This window comes from Triturus cristatus, chromosome 3_1 (genome assembly GCF_964204655.1).
Source record: "Triturus cristatus chromosome 3_1, aTriCri1.1, whole genome shotgun sequence".
Lineage (NCBI taxonomy): Eukaryota > Metazoa > Chordata > Amphibia > Caudata > Salamandridae > Triturus > Triturus cristatus.
Genome location: NC_140583.1, coordinates 873,913,963 through 873,934,274, shown reverse-complemented (window position 1 = coordinate 873,934,274; position 20,312 = coordinate 873,913,963). Strand labels below are relative to the sequence as shown.

The following is a 20,312-nucleotide window of genomic DNA, read 5'->3' as shown; positions in this document are numbered from 1 at the left end:
TCTATAGCAGCCATGTTCCTATATCGTTTTTACTTCCAAGTGCTTGAGAATGTCCTGATAAGGCCCATGGATTGCAGTTTGAAAAGTGTTGATAATTTCAGTGCGCATCACTACAGCTTGGTGAAAAATTAGGACTTGCACGCGGTTCGATATAATTGCAGGCCATATTAGTCCATTAAGATATTTAACTTCTACAACACAACATTGTTCTAACTAAGAACCATGGACTTTTGATTGTTTTCACACAAGAACTCAAATACTTATAAAAATTATTTTAGAGCATACATTTTTTTCTGTAGCAATATTTCCACTTATTGGAATACATTGAATGGTACTTTAAAACTAAGAATTATATTTGTGGTGGCATACATTCTCATCTGTATTGTCAATTAATTTACATTAAACTCTTTTTCTGTAAAATACCAATTTTCCCCTGGAGAGTATCCCTCACTTTTTGAGAAACATACAGTGCAGCAGAGAACACACCACTTTGCTTGACTGTTCATGCAAAAATGGATTCATAGTACCACAGGGGAGCTCAAAATCGCAACCTCAATCAGTCGAATGGTTGCGTGTTACTCCCAGATGTGGAGGGTCACCATATGGATGCTTTTAGAAATCAAGCCTCATCTTTGGCAGCAGCCCCAATCGCTGCATCCATTCCCTAGCCATCCCAGGAAGAAAGGACAGACCTATGTGGAATGGCATAGCAAATTAAGTGGAGTTGATATTGTAAGAAAAGAGGGCGGAAGCCAAGCCAATCCTCCATGAAGGAGAGCTAATGTCAGCGCTACTTATTGATATTTTGATGGAAATTTCCAATATGGGGTTCAATCAGCTGGCAGGCACTGCCATCCTGCTACGCTATAGCTAGCTCAGATGCACCTCTTTTTGTCGAGAAGTACAACCTTATACTGGATTTAAAATACCAAGAGGAAGGGCGTGGCCAAGATGGCGGGCTGGTGAGACTAGTTTCCCTGGTCACATTAGCGCCTTAGACCCCACAGGCGCCCACATATCTGCAGGAAAAGCAGGCGTCCTACTTGGGGCACCCCCGGACGCATGAAATATGGAGCTGGGTGCCCGATCGACAGATTCAGAGGGCCCTCATACACAGAGCAGCCGGACTAGAAAATGGCCCCTGGACCCAGACGGGCCTGCTGGCGCAGCGAACGGCTCCCAGCGGTGCAGCGGCCCGGCCTTACATTCCGACAACATACTGCGAGGTGAGGGGGTCGGCGCAAGGCTGTCACAGTGCGCCGGAGGACGGGCGAGATAGGGAGCCCGGCGGCGGCGCAGCCACTGTAACGGCAAGCAGAGGCCCTTTTGACTACTGAAGCTGGCGGGGCCGGTTGGGCCGCGCTCCGAAGAAGCGTGCTTCTAGGACGGGCAGAGCCGCTGCGCTGTGCCTTGTGGCAGCCGGAATTCGTCCAGCGGTACCGACTGGCGGAAGTAGAGGAGCGCTTCTGAGTAGTCGAAAGAGTGGTCTGGCGCAAGCTCTGCATCGGAGGCAGCAACAGCCAGGAGAAGCGGCACCGCCCCAGAGAGGCCCGGAAAGGTGCGGGCAGCCCCGGTGTTAAGTGATGGCTCGGGGAGGAGGAGGACAGAGGGGCGGCTTCTACGACCCCAGGACCTGGAAGCAGCAGAGAGGACCACCGGGCGGTGCGGGACTGGTGATACAGGCTGACCCGGGCCCTGTGGTAATCCTTCAGGGGCGACCGCTCTCTCGGGGCAGCGGGGCCCTCCGGCCCAGTTTCGTCCAGGGACGGGAGGGCGCCTTTTGAACCTGGCGTGGCCACAGCTTGAAGTGGGGCCAGACGCGGCCTAGCACTACCCAGATATAGTGCACCACCGGGGCCCAACGTAATCATCCAGTCCCACAAGACTCCAACTTGTCCACCCACCTGGAGGGGGACATTGAGGTGACGGCCTTGCTGAGGCAGAGTGCTGGGGTGGACCGGTGGGGCACGGAACGTCGGCGAGAAGGGGAATCGCGACAAGAGACAGGGCCCCCATAGTGAACGTTCGTGGAGGGGCGGCTCAAGACCTCCAACACTGGGTTCTGAGTCCAGTGCAAGCACCGGCAGAAGAGGAGTTTGTGAGGCCTAGCAGCACAAGACGACAGTGGGGCACTGACGATCAACGGGGTGACCTGCATTGCTGGGGGCCCAACTCACAGCATTTCGGCCAGGGTAATCGACTGGCGCATGTGGGCTTCAGGATTGAGGAGAGTGGCCACATAGCTGGGGTTGATCCCACTTCATTGGTCGATTACTGACAGAGCGCCGCACCTAGGAGACGGCTCTGACCTCCCGAGGCTCAAGACCCAGGTGGAGAAACGGATGGATCTGGTAGGGGAAGCGGGGGTCTCGGGCCCTGACACGGGACGAGCGAGCCCGGAGGGCAACGGTTGACATAACTGGAGACACGATCATCCGGCCAAGCACATTGGCTAGCGAGCGCAGGGCACGTTAGAGGCACAGGACGACTATGGGAGTAGAGGGCCTGTGGTAGTCCAGGAAGCAAAGAGGACCAGTCCTCTCCTGGATTCCGGGCCCAGACACAGTTGTGTCCTTGGTGAGAGGGAAAAAGGACCAGACACTGAAAGATAGGCTATCTAAAGGCTCCCTGTCTGGGGAGAAGGAGGGCCGGTCGCCCCGACTGCGAAATCGCATCTGGAAACGGAGGGTGCGGACATCCCAATTACTCGCTCCTTCTTGGAGACACTCTTTAATACTTTGAGGGATGACTTCCAGATGCTCAAAAATTAGGTGACTGGAGAGATGAAGGAGATACGCCGCGATGTGGATGCGATTAGCCACCATAGAGGAACAGGAGCAGACTAGAAAGTGGTGCAGCTCCAACAAGTGGTGATCCGCTTACGTGAACAATAGATTGACCTGCAAGCGCACACGGAGGACCTTGAAAACTCCTCTAGGCGGAATAACATCTGAGTGCGGGGAGTTCCTTCGGACGAAGAGGGATCCAACATGGTTCTATACCTGCAGGGAATGTTCCGGGACATCCTGGGAGGTCTGCCAGACTTTGAGATCCGTATTGACTGTGCGCACAGAGTGGGATTGAGAAGACGGGCCCCCACCGGACATCTTAGCCTTCCTTCTGGATTTCCCCCTCAAGGAGCGCATCTTAACGGAGGCCAGGGCGAAACAACCGGTCAAGTACCAGGGGCATCCAATCGCTCTCTACCAAGATTTGGCCTCCATTACTTTGCAGAAGAGGAGAGAGTTTAAATGGGTGACCGCACGCACACCTGAGGGAACAAGGGGCGGCTTACTCTTGGGGCCATCCTTTTCGCTTGATTTTCAAATGGAACAGTAAGCTTTATCAGATCAGATCTCTACAAGACGCTTGCAAGATCCTAGAACTGGAGTACCACAGCCCGGAAGAAGCCAGCCGGGAACAGCGGCCATCAGGGGAGCGGCGGTGCGGAGAAATTCGCCTACTCACGGGCTGCGGCCGGATCCCAACACCATAGCGCAGGAGCGGCAGGCGGCTTTGGAAACGGTCCTTAAGGACACAGCATCTCAAGACGGCTTGTGATTTAAGAAGGGGCTATCATATGCATTGCAGTTATGAAGGGCCAGGGGGGAAGGGAGCTGCTTGGGGCGGGGGGCCGGTGAACCTTGGACCACAACATGCTCCCTGTTTCTTCTTTTTCCAAGTACCCGCGACTTCAATTAGGGGGTTGGGGACTCTAGGTTGGGGTTAGGGTGGGGGAGGGTGGGGAACTGGTGTGCTACAGAAATGGGCACGGCGGAAGGTGTTAAAGGCAGGGTCACTTAGAGCAGCGGCAGCAGAGGACACACACGCACGTGGTGAGATCAGGGACACCCGGACGAAGCAGATAGGTAAGACTTCAGTCTCATGCCACACTCCACACTTCAAGTAGTCGCCATCAATGTGAAGGGGCTTAACAATCCTATTATACGGAATTCCATATTGACCTATCTGGCGAACCTGGGGGCAGATGTGTGTCTCATTCAGGAGACCCATCTCCTCCCCAAAGATTGGTGTCTGATGAAGTCCAGGGCTTTTCCCCAACAATTCTTTTCTTCCACGGTGGACAAAAAAGCGGGGGTGACCATACTAGTCGCCAAGCAATTTGCCGGATAAGTAGGGGATAAAATGGCGGAAGTTAATGGCCGCCTCTTAGCTTTTAGGTTCTGGATAGGGAGATAGCCCATCCTGGTGGGATCTATTTATGCGCCCAACTCGGGACAGGAGAAATTCCTGACAGCGACTTTCTCCGAGGTCCTGAGCTTGCAAGAGTGGCGGGTATTGGTAGGTGGGGATCTAAATTTAGTCATGGACACCACATTAGATAGAGCCAGTCACTTATACGCCCAAACTGGAGCACTGTCCAGTGCAGGGAAGGAATGGCTACAATCTAGGGGACTGGTGGACATCTGGCAGGTAGATCACCCACACTCTTCTCAATTTTCTTTTTATTCGACTGGACTACCTGCTAGGCACGACCAAACTGAATGACTTAGTGGACGAGGAAGACATCATCCCGGCAGCACTCTCGGATCACGACACAGTGACTATTAGGGTACCCCCAATACATAGACAGAAAGGGGGTTGGCGACTTCGGGAAAGCATGTTGCACAGAGAGGGAGTGACAAAACAGATTCATAAATGTATTAGACTACTTGGCACTGAACGACTCCCCCAACACTTCCCTACCCACCTTATGGGGGGCCCTCAAAGCGGTGATGCGTGGGGAACTGATAGCCATCTCTGCAGCTGAGAATAGAGAGCGTAAGGACAATCAGGAACTTCTCACGGCTCAAGTGCTGGAGCTAGAAATGGTGCATGGCAGGACAGGCGCGCCTAGGGTTGGGCGCCAACTGAAGGCGTCAAGGGCCCAACTGGCCGGGCTCGATTTGGATAGGGCCAAATACGCGGCCCTCCGACTCAAGCACTCCTATATCGGGGGGGGATAAGATGGGGCGTATGTTGGCGAGTATACTTCAGACCCGCATCCAGCAGACGAAGGTCCTGTCTCTCCAGAATGCTAAAGGGGAGATGGTAGAAGGGGCGCTGAGATTGCGGGGGCTTTTCAGGAATTCTACTCTGCCCTCTACCAGAGGGATACGCACCCAGGCCCCAATATAGACTCATACCTGCACGGAGCAAACACAACAGCACTAACTATCTGTCCCTATTGGCAACGAAATGACCTGTTCGAAGTATCATCACCTTCTCCGACGCAGAGTCAGGCGGGACCCGTGGGGCTACCTGAGTGGATTTCAGGTTGTCGATCCCTATATTGGCCAAAACTGAGACAGGCCCTAAGCACACCAGTTCAGGGGAGGGAGGGGTAGGGGCTGGCGGGTCGTTACTGTTTTGTTAATTTCCTGACATGACTGTGTGGGGAAAACCTTGTGACACGCTGCGGCAGGAAACAACCTCATGGAAGTACCCTATGGACACTGGAGGGCCTTTACACAGATAAATCTGATTGCAGTGTATGCCTGGGAGGGGAGGAAACAACGAGTTTTGGGTACGGGGCTATCAGATGTGTATGTGGTTTCCTTATTGCAGAATGAAATCAAACAAAGTTAAACATAAAATTCCAAGAGGAGACTTTGTTTGGACTCTGACTGCTAGGTAAATATGGATCCTCCTAGCGATTTGTGCCCCTCCCAACATTCTCCCCCGTCTTGCTCAAATGGGTTGGTGCAAGAATTTCTGTTTCGTTACTGAAAGAATAAAGAACAAAGACGAGGATGAACATATGTACCTAGTCCATACTCCACTGAGGAGCTAACACAAGAAAGGAAGGGAAACTAGAGAGCTAAGCAATCGAAAGATGGCAGATAAAAGTGACAACATAAACAACTAATGGTATGCTGTGGACAAGTTGCAAGAGAGCTGAATGGTAAACGATGTTGCACAGCACTTGCCCTATATTGGTGAGACCTAAAAAATGGTAAGGTACCCTGATCCAACCGGCAACAACAAAAAATAAGACATTTACCTTGTGATGGGATTTACCTCTAGTGTTGAATTTCCCTTCCTTGTGGGAAATAGTACTACCTTGTTGAGGGCTTGAGTGACGTGAGTGTCAGTTGAAAACTTTCACCACTAATTGTTGTTTTTGTTTTCCTTGGAAGATTAATTAGTATTGTGGGCTGCTGTGCTTTTAAGGACTATCCAGGCATATCCTCATTTTTTCAGAAATACAGCAAGGATGCCGTGAGCAAGGAAAATGACCCTTTTGACTGTTGAGGTATTAAATACTGCAATCATCTTGGTTCAGTGGGCTACTCAGGGCTGCACCTGGTGCAACAATGATAGCTGTGCCCCTGAATGTACTTTTAGTACCATGGAAGTAAAAGCATTTTACAGCTAACAAGTTGAACAGCTATCCAAACAGATGTTGTTTGCTAACATAAGAAGTGGTCTTAAACCAACTAGTTGAGACAAATGAGCGACTTGGTGAAGGGGGTAACTTAAATGTGAAGAACAAATACAAAATAGGTCAATATAATACATATGGGATCCGTAGAACAACCGAAAATTAGAATGCAAACTATGATTCCTGTTCCCAACCAAATGCATTATTTATCCAGAAGTTCAAAGTAGGAGTTGTCAACTGTGCTTCTTACCAAGCTGAAGGCTACATACATGAAGTGAATTTTACATTTTGTATTTAAGGTGCTGTATAGCTAAATTGTGCTTTGTTTAATGATGTTTACCTTCACTGTTCTAGATGAAAGCTTTTCTGTTAAGCACAACAAAGAATTTCTACTGTCAATGGCCAACAGAGGGAAGGACACAAATGGTTCACAATTCTTCATGTAAGTATGGTTGACCTAAAATGTTATATTTATTATGGTTTTCCCTAGATTGAATCGGGGTTTATTATCTGTACTCTAGCTTTGTTATTTATTGTAGTATTTGATTATGCCAATTGTGGGAGCATCTTTGTAGGAAAGGGACCCTTTTTGACATGGTCACTCCCACTTTTTGCTTGGTATTTGATGCAATTTTGTCTTTAGTGCACTGGATTCCTGCTAAACAGGACCCCAATGCCAGTACTCCTTCCCTAAAACAAGGTAACTGATTGTTTCCCAGTTGGTCAGACCTTTAGTACCTCTGTAAGTTCCTAGTAAATGGTACCACTGGTAGCTAGGGTATGGGTATTAAAGAGGGTCCCAAAGGACTACAGCATGTATTGTGCCTCCCAAAGCGACCCATTCCCAATCTCATGCAGACTGCCAATGCAGGTTGCGTGAAATGGTGCACAGAAATGCGAAAACACAACATGGCACTCACACGGTGTGCCATGCCCCCAGACACTGCATGCAATATATGTAAGTCACCCTATAGGCAGGCCTTCTAGCCCTAAGGCAGATTGCAATATATTACATGTGAGGACACATCTGCATGATCAGATATGCCCCTGTGCTGTCTAGTTCAATTGCTAGATAGTACAAATGAGGAGGGAAGCTATCTTAAGTATATGTACTAGGCACTAGTCCTTAAGAGTTCTCCAGCTACATGATGGCATCACTGAAACCCATGACGTTTGGTATCCGACATCTCGTGTTTATAAATCCATACTGATACCAGTAGTGGATTTATTAAGATATACATCCAGAGGGCAGCTTAGAGGTGCCCCCTGAAAACCTAACAGGCTTTTAGTGTGTTGGCTGATTTGTATTGTCCAGTCTGTCACCACAGACTGGTTTCTGACCCCCTGGAGGTCAGAGCCCACGCTCTCAGAGGTTAGAAACAATGCTTGCTTTGGCAGGAAGTGTTTACACCTCCTCCAGCAGGATAGCTAGTGAATCTGCACACAAAGGCCAGAGGCTTCAAAGCCTCTGCCGCCTTTGATATGCGACCCCCTGCTTCTCCCAGACCTGGGAGATGGCGCCCCCTGGCCTGAGGCCCACCTGGCACCAGGACAGGTGGGTAATTAGCTATGCAAGGTGTTGTGCACTGCCAAGCCAGTCACACCCCTAAGAGCCTGATGTGCTCCTCTATTTTGATTTTCGTGGAATTAGGAATTCTGGGACCAGGTTAGGCCCACTCCTCACATGTAGTGGTCATGTATGGGTGTAGTGACCCCAAGTGTAAGCCCATTGGATACTACCCTTCCCTTAGCACCCCTATATTGAGTATTTAGGTGCCCCCCTGACACCAGGAACTCAGATTTGCCTGACAAGAAAAGAAGGACTATGACAAGCCAAAGAAGCGAGAACTGCGGGCTATGGTTGTACTTTGGTGCCAAAACCTGCCTACCTGCTCCTGTGCCAACAATTGCGACAACCCGACTTGTCCTGCAGCTATGCATCCTCCAAAAGTCTTGCAGGTCCTCCAACACTTCGCCATGCTGTCAGCATTTCCCTTGAAGTGGAGGAGCCACTTGCCTGCAGGCACCAACCACAATGTGCGGTTCACCATATTGCTGTTCATTGGGTCCACCGACGCAGTAGCCGCCCAGGAAGCGGTCATAGTGCTCTAAGCAGTCAGATCTGTCTCCCCACCAAGTGAGAAGATGACGGGGCCATCCAAATACCTGGGGTACCGGACCCCTAGCAGCAGCTAAAGCTTGTTTGCGTCCAGTCAAGACTCCTTTGACGCAGAGGCCGACCAGCCTCTTCTCAGTGCAACTGAAAATTGCTCACAGAATGATTCTGAACCAGTAGTGAAGGGGATGCTGAAGAAGTTACTTAATGAGGGAGCTTCAACTATGAACAATGATATCACTGCCACTGGCAAAGGAACATCCACAGTGAACAGATGACCATCAATAAAGATGAGAATCCTCTGGTAGTACGTCAACTGAAGTATAGCTAGTGGAAAAGACTTTTAGGGAAGAGATGGTGAACAGTTCACGTGTTGATAAATTAGATTGCTTATATGAACCCAATACACTAAATTTCTTAGCAAAACCTTACAATAAAACTGTGACCTTCATATGAAATTTGTTTACATGATTTAAAGAAATACTAAAACTTTTTTTACAACTTTTCCCTAAGCTAATTGGCTAGGTGAGGTCAAATCCAGTGGTGGGGATGGGGCTTAAAAGGCTATGTATGGAGTGGTAGTGTTTTCTCCTTGCCAATGCCTATCTGAATCCATTAGAGTCTCACCTTCCTTATGGATCAGGAACTGGTGCATTATTTGTACGAAATTTACTTGGGCAATATTGGTTTCTTTAACAGTCACCTAATACTGTGATACAAATACCTTCAGCTGCACGAGTAGATGGCTTGAGAATCAGGTAGTCACCAAGAATTCACCTTCTGCTTGTTAAATGTAGAGGGCTACTGGTGAATATTGAAACATGTAACATCCATTCGACTTTTGTAGTAAAGTGATATTAATGTGCAATATCTTATTGTTGAAAAATTACATTTAAATTTAGATACACACCTTTTGGCTGTGCTTTCATTGGATTTGTGTTTTTCTTTCCTTTTAGAGGCGTTAACTGTGTTTTCTCTGCTTCTTTGTTTTAACCCTTTATTCTGATGGTACGAATAGAACAACCAAACCAACACCTCATTTAGATGGGTAAATATCGCATCCTTTTTTACTTACTGTGTTTAAGTGTGCATTTAGGTCTCTTTATGGGAGTGAATGTTAATCATTTTCTTTGTTTTTCACCCTCAGTCTACATGTTGTCTTCGGACAAGTAATTTCCGGACAGGAGATTGTGAGAGAAATTGAAAGCCAGAAAACTGACGCTTCCAGCAAGCCACAGGCAGAAGTACGGATACTTAATTGTGGAGAACTCATTCAGAAGCCCAAAGGTGTGTTTTATGTAATGTTTCTTCCCAAAGTAAACAATTATTGTTTTGTTGTTGAATGCCGCTACCCATAAATTCTTCAAACTAGGAAAACTATATGACTTTGACACAATTTTGGTGTAACCCTCTGCAGTTGTATCTTGCTTAATATTTGATGGCCTTTAGTTTTCATATAGCTTTTACCAATTGGTGGTATGATTTGGGAAGCACAAATTGAGAATGATTACCTTTGTCAGCATAAGTAAGTTCATGGGGTACTTGTCAAACCACATATTAGGACTGGGTCTATTTGGTTTTTAGTAATTCTGCTGTTTCTAAGCGTTCTGAAACAAACCCCCTATAGAAATTAACAGGCTGATGTACTCCTCGCCAGACTCATTCAGTACTGCCATGAATCCATATTGTGTTGCAGGTGCGGGGTGTATTCTGTGGATCTTGGCTGACGTGAGATAGGCCCTGTGGAGGATGTTATGCTGTATGAATCGGAAGGCCCTGTGGAGGATGTTATGCTGTATGTATCGGAATTTAGCATTTTGTGGGACCTTGCGCGAATAGATGGGGCCCTGTGCCACCCTTCGTGGCTCAGGGGCTGCCCCAAATCTCGCTCCCACTGCAGATGCAGGGTGGCCAGGGGAGCCGCGGTTCTACCCGGAATGGCCCTGACTATCAAAGATATGAGCTGACTCCCACTGTCAAATGTGCAAAGTGCTGTGCGAGTGGTGGATTCCGTGTCCAACTCCATTCTCTTTTATTAGACTACTTCTCCGCCTTTCAACACTTGATGTCCACGAGCTTTCCAATGCGTAACCCTGGCAAGATCATGTTAGTCTACCTTTTTCTTCATTTAATCTTTGATAGATTCATGTGCTTGAATAATTCCCTTTCATCCCCATTCTAAGACAAACACATTAAAAGAGCAGCCTTCCCAGAGCGGTTCGCAATCTTTATAGAATAATAAATCATCTCAGACTTCTAAACTAGACTGTGCCCCTTTCCATTGCACAAACATTTTCCTTAATAGTGGTCTGAATTGACCTCAAATCATCCTTACATTGGAGCGCAGTTTTAACAGTCCTACTACTGTGTATCTCTCTGCTTTTGACATTGTAGAGCACTCTTAATTATTAGGGGTATAGAGGGACATGTGTTCGTCTAAGCTCCATCTGCAGATCATTTCTAATCAACACTTTCTCAGCTTGCACCAGAGGATCATGAAATGCTTCAGCTGCCCTTGCTACATGTATAAAGGCAACATTCGGGTTAGTCACAGACTGGAAAAAGCCTTCTGACCTGGACTCCTGTATTGTAGGCTCCTGCCTCCTACGAGTGGACCAATGGATGTCATGACACGATCTAACTCTGTATTCAGAATTTGAAATGATCCCCTGCAGAAATTGTTCCATGTACCACACCACGTCTCCGCCTTTTCCTTGAGTTAAAACCTCTGACTGCCACCAGCATAGTGAGGTACTTGTGTTGTAGGCTACTGCCTCTTACAAGTGGATCAATGAATGTCATAACGTATATAAATGTATTGTTTGATTAATAAAAATCATTCCAATAGCGAACATGCAACAATGTAACATGTATCAAAAATAAATACAGCCTTTGATCCATTTTTAGCATAACATTTGAATAGCAAGTAGTTGGGGAAAGTTCATGCAACTTGAGTTTGGACTGCATTTGGGCCCTTTGATATAATCGTGGTTAAAACGCCGTAATAATTCATTTAGTTTTCATATCTTATTAAAATAAAAGATAAAACAGTAATCATTTCCTGGAAACCTACTGACAGGTCCATTAGCGATACATTTCAGTGTGTGAATGTCTAAACCCCAGTGCGGAATGATAAACTCTTAAAATCACACGGGGCACAGAGCCATAAAGGTCCAGAACTATCCCAATACCTGGCTCTGCCGCTATCGGAGAGTATGGTAAAATGAGCAGATTGGTGTCTCAATTGAATTAGAGCAGCCGTTTACTAGTGGGTCGTTGGTAACTCACTGGTCTCGCAGTGGGTGAGCCTTTATGCAACTCTTATAACAAACTTAGTGCACAGGATGTTAAGTATTGAATTATCCAGGTTCATAGTTATAAGAATGGCTTGTCGAGGGGTATGGACGCCAAGTTTGTTCCACTCGCCCCGTAACAAAGTCTTCCGGTCATTAAGAAATGCAGGGCAGAGACATACCACGTGCTCTATTGATTCCTTGCTGCTCCCACACCACCTACACATTGTGTTGTCATTTGTGCGGCGCCAGCCTGTTAAATGGTACAAAAAAGCCCATTCTCCCATTCTGAGGGCCAGAAATCTTTTTTTTCCAAAACACTGCGTAAGTACATGGCAGATAGGGTACTGCAGTCCCTGGCTTAGATCCTGATATAAATGTCCAGGCATGCTTGCATTGTGGCAATTGTGCTCTGTCCCAGTGGAAGGACCAGGAATGGACAATCCTTTTAATATATGTTTTGAAAGTCTGCTGGGATGGATTGGAGCTCCAGATTTCTTTTGGTTCCAGGAGTTGTAGAGAATCTTGTAAATAGCTTCTGTGTAGTCATCCCAGTTGACTAGTTGATATTTCCTGCCACAAGATAGCCTCCAGGCTTGCTTCTCTAGACATGTGTAGCTTATTGCAAAGCTTGATAAATGCTCTGGCCCCTACCGCCCTATGATCTTGGAGATCTCGTATCTGGGCAGGGGATGAGGTTTTTGGTAGACTCAGCACTTGCTTAAAAATTCTTGGTGTTATTTTAGTCACCAGGCTGTTATTTTTCCCCAGCATTATCTCCTGACCATACGAAAGGTCGTTAGAGATGTTTGCCTTCATAACAGTTATTAAAGGAATCTGGCTTGGGCCGGACAGCTGCCTTGCGAGTTTCGGAAGTGCTATGGTCAACTTAATCTGGCTTCAACCTCATCCTTTCAATGCTTTTGCTGTTATAATGCCAACTATCACTTTGATATTTCCTTGCCCCATAGGTGATGACCTTTGTCTTTAATAGATTTAATTCCAACACATTTTTAGTGGTATAAAAGGACAACCGGTCAAGTCATCGCTGTAAGCCGACCCTTGTATGGCTGAGCAGGACGAGATTGTCTGCGTACAATAAGTTGCTGATCCTTGTTCCGCCGAGTTTTGGGGGATGGTAATTGACATCTTCAAGTAGCTGCAATAGATCCGAAATAAAAAGGAGGGGCGCCAGCACACATCCTTGCTTTACTCCGCGTGATGTTTGTATTTTTCTAGAGAAGTGAGATCCATCTCCCAGTTTTATGCAGATCCATGTGTTTGTTTATAACTGGATTATAGCTTTTAAGAGTGCAGACGGAATCCCCCATTTCTGCAGCTTAGACCATAGATGTCCCCTGGGCACACGGTCGAAGGCAGCCTTGAAATCAACAAAGAAGCAATGAGTTATCACTGTCTGATTAAAAAGGTATGAGATGGTTTTTATGGCCCACGATGACAGACCTTAAAGCAACAAACTGGCGTAATATTTGGATTCAACTTCCAGAAGGGCAATCATCCTGTAGTTTTTGGGTCTGATCTCTTGCCACCTTTGTATATTGGATGTATGATTGCTCCACGCCAGGAATCCAGGATGAGCTGATTAGACCTGCAGTATCTAAATAAAGGTGCCATGGTGTTTAGCCCAGAGATCAGTATCCTGTTGATACAGAGCCTGGGGTAGACCATTTGGGCCGGGGGCCCCATCTGAGTGACCTTTGGTAATAATTTGTGCTGTTCGAGTCGTTACAGCTTCTAATGTTATTGATACCGGTTGGCGGGTGTCATATTTTTCAAGCGGCGATTTGGTTTCAGTTTCTGTTGATGGTATGATTACCAGATCTTCTATTTGCTCAGATATTCCGGCTTGGGCGATGCCTGGGGCAAACTGAATTTGACTTGAGTTGAACTGAATGGCCAATGTTGAAAATTTGGCCAATGGGCCTTCTTCGTTTTCTGATATTTCAAAATGAGCAGATAAGAAGGATATCCATTCATCTTCATGGATATTTGCGCTGCTTTGTCCTCCTTGATTATATGTTCTCCCATTCACGAGGGACCAAAATGTCTTTAGCTATGATTTTTACTTGCATGTACTAATTTTGTCCAAAACTATTCAGACCTTTTTTTTCCCTAGAAATATTGCTTGCCTAAATACTTTATTAGCTTGCTTGTAGATGTTAAGTAGCAAGCCGTCCATTAGGGACATCCGTACTTGTCTAAATGCGGAGTGACGTAAGGTTTTCAATTTCCTAATTTCAACGGTTGTGTTTGCTTGGTTACCTGCTTTGATTTTTGAGTTTATGAAAAAAAAAATTGAGCAACTGACTAGAACAATCCTGCCATGATGTAGTAAGCGGGGTATCATCAAGGCTCCTTGCATCGAGCTGCGCTCTACTTTTTGTCATTATTTTCAGTTTCGTAGAGTCTGACCATTTTAGCCTTTTAAGGTTCTCTGTGTGAATTCCTCTTGTTGTCCGGTTTGTCACCGCATGCCGTGCTACTTGGAAGCTCATGGTGATTACTTGAGGTCGATGGTCACTGTCTCCTCATGCAACAATGGTGTAGTTTTCATAAAATCAGTTAATGCTTACTATTGAGATATTGAAATCCTCATCTACAGAACTTGATCCATGTACCTCCCGGAGTGCCTCCCGGAGTTACTACCTCCACTGACTTCCACCAACAAACTGAGGAACTTTGGGGTGATCATGGACCCAGATCTCTCTCCGCTTCGTCAGGTTATCCTGTTAGTCAAAACATCTTTCCGATTAGGACTATGCTTTGCTTCTTCCCATACCTGGGGTCCCCACAGGGTACAGTCCATCATTGTCTTGTTCTTCTGTCATCTAGATTCCAACAATAGAATATACTTTGGTGCATTGGTTTGTGTCCTGCTTAGCCATTGGGGTCTTCAGAACACTGCCATCTCCACCTTACTACCCCCTCCTTTCAAGATAGTCCATGACTATCTTGAAAGGAGGGGGTAGACCCCAGTGTTCGTAGTGGCACATCCATTTTTAGTAGCTTAAACTCCACATCTTCCTCACTGACATGCCTAAACTCCACACTGTTATCCTCACATAAGACATTATAAACTTGCCATACAGGTGCAATATGAATACTTCTGACTAACATGCCTGAGTATGGTGCCAAGTCTGGAGTAACAAAACGGGTGTGCCCCTCAGGCAAGCTTCAAACACAGATCATACTATAAACCTACACTCCAATAATCTCCATAATCTCCAATAAACACAGCAATACCAACTGAGGCTCAGATGGAACCATGCAGTCAATCACTTCACCAAGTGCAGGGCTTATGGTACTCCAGTATCTCACCGCGATTGGGCATGTCCAGATCATGTGGAAAAAGTTTCCCTCTGCAGACTCGCATCTAATACAAGATTGGAGTTCGTGCTCTGCCCCTGCGCCAGAGGTGCTTCGGTGGGTAGTAGTATCTATGCAAATATTTAAACTTGATGAAGCACACCCGTGATGACTCCACCAAACACCACAGTCCATCATGACCTCCCTCCAGTCATCATTATCTAACTCACCCACACCTAATTACCTTCTACTATTTAGCACTAGTTTGTCTTCTAGGGAAATACGGTCTCAAACCGCCCTAATCTGTCTGCATGAACCGCTACGGCATGTCTCAGCTGAAGACATCGAAAAAACCGGAAGTTATTGTAGGAAGCTGGCTCTTTATGTGATATATAAAAAAATCTGATATACCATTTAAAGAGTCCAGTGGTTTCCTTACTAGTGGACAAGGACTTGCTATGCCATCCCAAAATGCTCTATCAGGTGGTAGCGTGTCCGATCAGCCTGAGGCTTAACACAGGATTGCATGACATTTGCTCACAATGATTAATAAATGATACACACGACTCAAGAAGGAGATCCACGCCAATTTATACAAATACCAAGTACCTTTATATATTTTTAGGCATCAATGACAAATGCACCTAATTCTTTTTTAAACATACATTCTTTTCACTTTAAAAAGTGGACACAGTGGAATTTCTGAGTTCTGCAATGTTATCATATGGAAGGTAGAACAAGTTCTGCAAGTAGGTATAGTGCAGCGACTTACACGACCAGTCTCCAGGAGTTAAGGTGAGTGATGGGCAAGGTTTAGAAAAGTGCCCCTTTTTGCATGATGTTTGATGCTTCTTGACTAAGTGTACCCTGGGTTCCTGCTAATGGTACCCAAGGCCTGTGTTCTTTCCCTAAAACTGTAACTTTGTTCCCACATTGGCACTCCTCTGGCCTACATACAAGTCCCATGCAAAAGGTGCCAGGGGCAACAAGGGCCTTGTAGCCAGAGAAAGTCTCTAAAGACTGAATCATATATTTTTCCACCCTCAGAGACTCCGACCCGTACACACTGCCACAGCAGTCTGGGTGCCAGGGGCAGACCCTACCACTACAAGTCGACATGGCACACATCCTGGTGTACCATGCCCACCAAAGCACTGCCAGTGGCATAGATCAGTCACTCCTCTAGCAGGCCTTACAGCCCTAAAGCAGGGTGCACTATCCCACAGGTGCGGGCACAGTGGCATGAGCCCTGGGCCCCTACAGTACCTGTGCCATTCACAGGTATTGTGAGTGTAGTGAAGTCATTGTAAACCATGGGCTGGGACTTTGGCACCCCAAACTTCACAGCTCCATGATGGGTTCACTGAAGACTGAGAAGTTTGATTCAAACTTCTCAGCCCATTAAACCCACACTGATGCCAGTGTTGGATTTAATACCAAATACGCTCAGAGGGCATCTTAGAGATGCCCCCTGAAAAACGACCTAACTCTAGTATCCTGGCTGAGTGGCTGCTCGCCAGCTGCCAGACCCAGACATGTTTTTGGACGCCTGGGTCGAGATCCTCCTACTCTCGGGGTCCTGAAACAAAGCTCAGCCTCCTCCCACAGGATGGGCAGGGTCCACGTAGGGGCAACTACAAAAGGTCTGCCACCTTTGTTAGCTGATCCTGCATTTGGCTGCTCCCAGCAACTGGCCCCCACTGGTTCTAGCCCCAACTTTTGGGAGGGAGTATTGGGGGCGGGGGGGGAACTAAGATAGGAGGAGAGGTGTGCCCACCTTTGCCAACTCCACCCCTCCGGCGAAGGAGGTGAGGCGAAGCACATCTCTTAGTCCCCGCCATCTTGAAGATGTGGGGGGGACCCAGTCAACCTGGGAGAGGCTTGAGCCCCCCTCCCACTGGAGGGTGGCATAATAGGGGGTGTACCCACACCAAGGAAGGGACCCATTGGTCCTGACCTGTGCCTCCTTGAAACACCGCTAAACTTAGTATTTAGAGGTGACCCCGAACCTTGCCTCCTCAGACAAGAAAGAAGAAGGGTCCAAGAGCCATGCTGAAGGAAGAAAAGGAGGACACCAACGGCCTTGGCCCCAACACTACTGGCCTGTCCTGACCTCGACCTGCTCCAACAGAACCCCACTGTGTCCAGATGCCAGCAGTCCCCCAGAACCCAGAGGACCTACCCTGCCTTCCCTACAAAGACTCTATCTCCCATGAGCACCGGACTTGCTCGAGAAACAAACTCTGACCTCCAGGAATCCTCCTTGCCCAAACCTGCAGTCTTTGTTCCAATTGGAAAGCTCCCTTTGAAAGTAACAGGGCACCCAACGCCAACTCAGCACCCCTCTGCCCCTGTGCCGCTGTGGATGCACCCTGTTTGCTAACTCGGATCCCCCTTTGCCCTGAGCTTAACATTAAGTGGCTTTGCTCACTTAACCCAGTGGCTTGCCCGAGAGCAGCCACCAACCGATGGCCCCTTAGCACCAAAGGCTAGCATTGGGCCTCAGCACTCTGCACCCGGCCGCCCTAGTGCTGCTGATGGTACTCTTTGAGTACATCCTTGACCCTGGGGAACCCTTGTTCTAACCCCAGAAACTCAACCCTTAAAACCAATTGCTTACCTGCAAACCGATAATCACATTTTATTCCATAAGATTGCATTGACTGTTTTTCCTCTGAAAAAGTTCTAAGTGGCGAGGTGTGTGTGCATGAAAACCCAAGCAACTGTGTTTTCATGCAAAAGTGTTTTACTTACCTTTGTCTAGGAACTGTCCGGGTGTGATATCTAGGAATACAACACTGAGCAGAAAAGGTAATCTCAAAGGTACTCTAGCAAAGTAGTTTCATCCAGTTTGCATATTATTATCAACCATTTTACTTACCTGTACCAAGTCCTGCTTGGTTCTAAAAAATAAAATACAACTAAAGAAATATTTTTTTATACAAACAATTGGTCTGAGTTCAGTCTTTGAGTGTGTGATATTATTTCTTGCCTGAGTGTGTACAATAAATGCTTAACACTACCCTTCTGACAAAGCCTTACTGATCGCTCACACTACCACAAAAAGAGAGTAAGGTGTTATTTACTTTTACCTCTGTAAGCCTTTGTGGGATCCACTGGACTCTGTGCACACTATGCCTTACTTTGGTATAGTATATACAGAGGCAGCTTCCTACACAAGGTCCAAGGCAGCACCAGCAGTACACCACCAGTGGGACGGGGGCGGCTGGGTACAGGGTGCAAAACAGCATCATGAGTTCAATGTATTTCAATGGAGTTCGGTGACTGCGGAAAGTGTCCAGTCGGACTAAACGAGCCAGGGGGCTCCGGCCTCACAATTCTCAGGGATGGGGGCACATTTGGTCCTCTTCTCCAAGGCCCAGGTGAGACAAATGCAGGGGTGTCCTTAGACTTCAGGTCTTTCCTTACCGTAACAGTCGCAGTTGAGGGGGCCTGTGTGCAGAGGCTGAAGGTGACACCGCGGAGTCCAGGAGGGGGGAAACCATGATGGACTTGAGCTCTGGAGGGTTGGGGGACCTTGTTGACACCAATCGCCCACTTCAACTCTGGCCGGAGCCAACAGTGCAGTGGTGACTTCAGGTGTCGGTTTTGGTGGTTCCAGGGGCCTCTGAGTCCTCCATTTTGTAGTTTCTTCAGAACAGGTCCGCTATTCACTGGAGGTCTTGAGGCTTTTTCAAAGTCAGGCAGTCTTCCCCTGTTTCTGGAGTCAACAGCTGCAGGATGAGTCAACTTTGGCATAGTTTTCGACAAGGAATGCAGACAGGCCGGCAGGGTTGGTACATGGCAGCTGCTTCTTCTCTTCTCACTGCTTTTGCTGCTCCTCTGTGTCCTCTTTCTTAGGTCATCAGGATCTGCTTCTCTGGTGCCAAGGGCTCCCCTAAATACTAAATGTACGGGTGTTGGGGGAATGTAGAGTAGTAGCCATGGGCTACTGACCCTTGTGAGCACGGTGCCGCCCATATGACCACTTTCTCTGAGAAGTGGTCATAACCCTGTCCCAAAAGTCCTAAGTATGTCATTACAAAGATGGCCACTTCTGAAACACCTTGTCCTCCTCACAGTAGCCCACCTATGGGGTGGTACTAGCCTGGAGGTGGCACTTTTACGTGAATAGCTAATTTTCCCACCTGTCCAGGTGCCAAAGGGGCTTTGGACAGGGAGGGTGGCTTCCTCTCCTGTGAGGGGAGCCAGATTCAAATTTCAAAGACAGCAGCTTCTTTGAAGCTTGCTGGCCCAAGGAGGCTAATTAGCAGGTCATCCCGTGGGAGGGGGTGTTATGCCCTCTTCCCGGGCAGTCTTTTGTTCTGGGCCTCCTGAGAGCAAAGGCTCTCACCCTCAGGTGGCAGGCTGACAGAAACCAGTCCGCAAGGACACCAGAGGCTGGTAGGTTTTCATAGGGCACCTCTTAGGTGCCCTCTGGGTGCATGTATTGGTAAATCCAACAGTGGCATCAGTGTAGGTTTACCAATACGAGATGTTTGATACAAAACATCCCTATTTTGAATTTGATTTATAAGGATCCCTCCCCCTGCGAGCCCTTAACTTTATCAAACCCCGTTGATTGAGTTATCTAGGAGTAGAGCACCAAGCATTCCATATAAACGTTGAAGATGAAAGGAGACTGTATGTAACGCTGGGGGACTCCGCAAATGATAGGGATCTTTTGTGACCAGGAGGTGCATTTTTATACAAACTGATATTGGTTGGAAAGGTGAAATAGTAGAGGAAGCGGATGGCATTGTTGGTGAATGCCATCTGAGACTCCAGGTTATGTATGTGGATGGGATAGTTGACTGTGCCAAAGTTAGATGAGAAATCTAGCAATATAAGGAGGCACCAGTCATCTTTATCTGTGGTCAAGAGGACATTGTCTACTATGTGTAAGTTATCAGCCTCCGTGCTGCACCTTGATCTAAAGCCAAGCTGGTAGTTATGCAGGAGATTGTCAGCATTCATGTGATAGTGGAGTTGCACATAAACAGTTTTTTCAGTTGTCTTGCTGAGGAATGCTGTGTGAGTAATGGGTTGGTAGTTGTAGAGGTCAACAGGGTATAGTGTAGGTTCCTGTTAGACTTGGGGGTCTCTAGTTGGCACAGGTATGCACTTGTGACAAATAGGGACCCTTGCCTCTAGTCAGGGTAAGGGGGTACACTCCCAAAATAACCCCTGC

General features: G+C 47.3%; 1 protein-coding gene across 2 annotated transcripts in view; it reads left to right on the top strand.

Annotated features, from left to right (window-relative positions):
* The window catches only part of PPIG (peptidylprolyl isomerase G), a 270,573-nt gene that overhangs the window by 142,011 nt on the left and 108,250 nt on the right, over positions 1 to 20,312 (top strand). For both annotated transcript variants that reach the window (XM_085645353.1, XM_085645352.1), the window contains exons 6-8: positions 6,740 to 6,827; positions 9,520 to 9,549; positions 9,649 to 9,788. In XM_085645353.1, the coding sequence (XP_085501479.1) occupies positions 6,740 to 6,827; positions 9,520 to 9,549; positions 9,649 to 9,788 (258 nt within the window). The remainder of the gene's footprint in view (positions 1 to 6,739; positions 6,828 to 9,519; positions 9,550 to 9,648; positions 9,789 to 20,312) is intronic.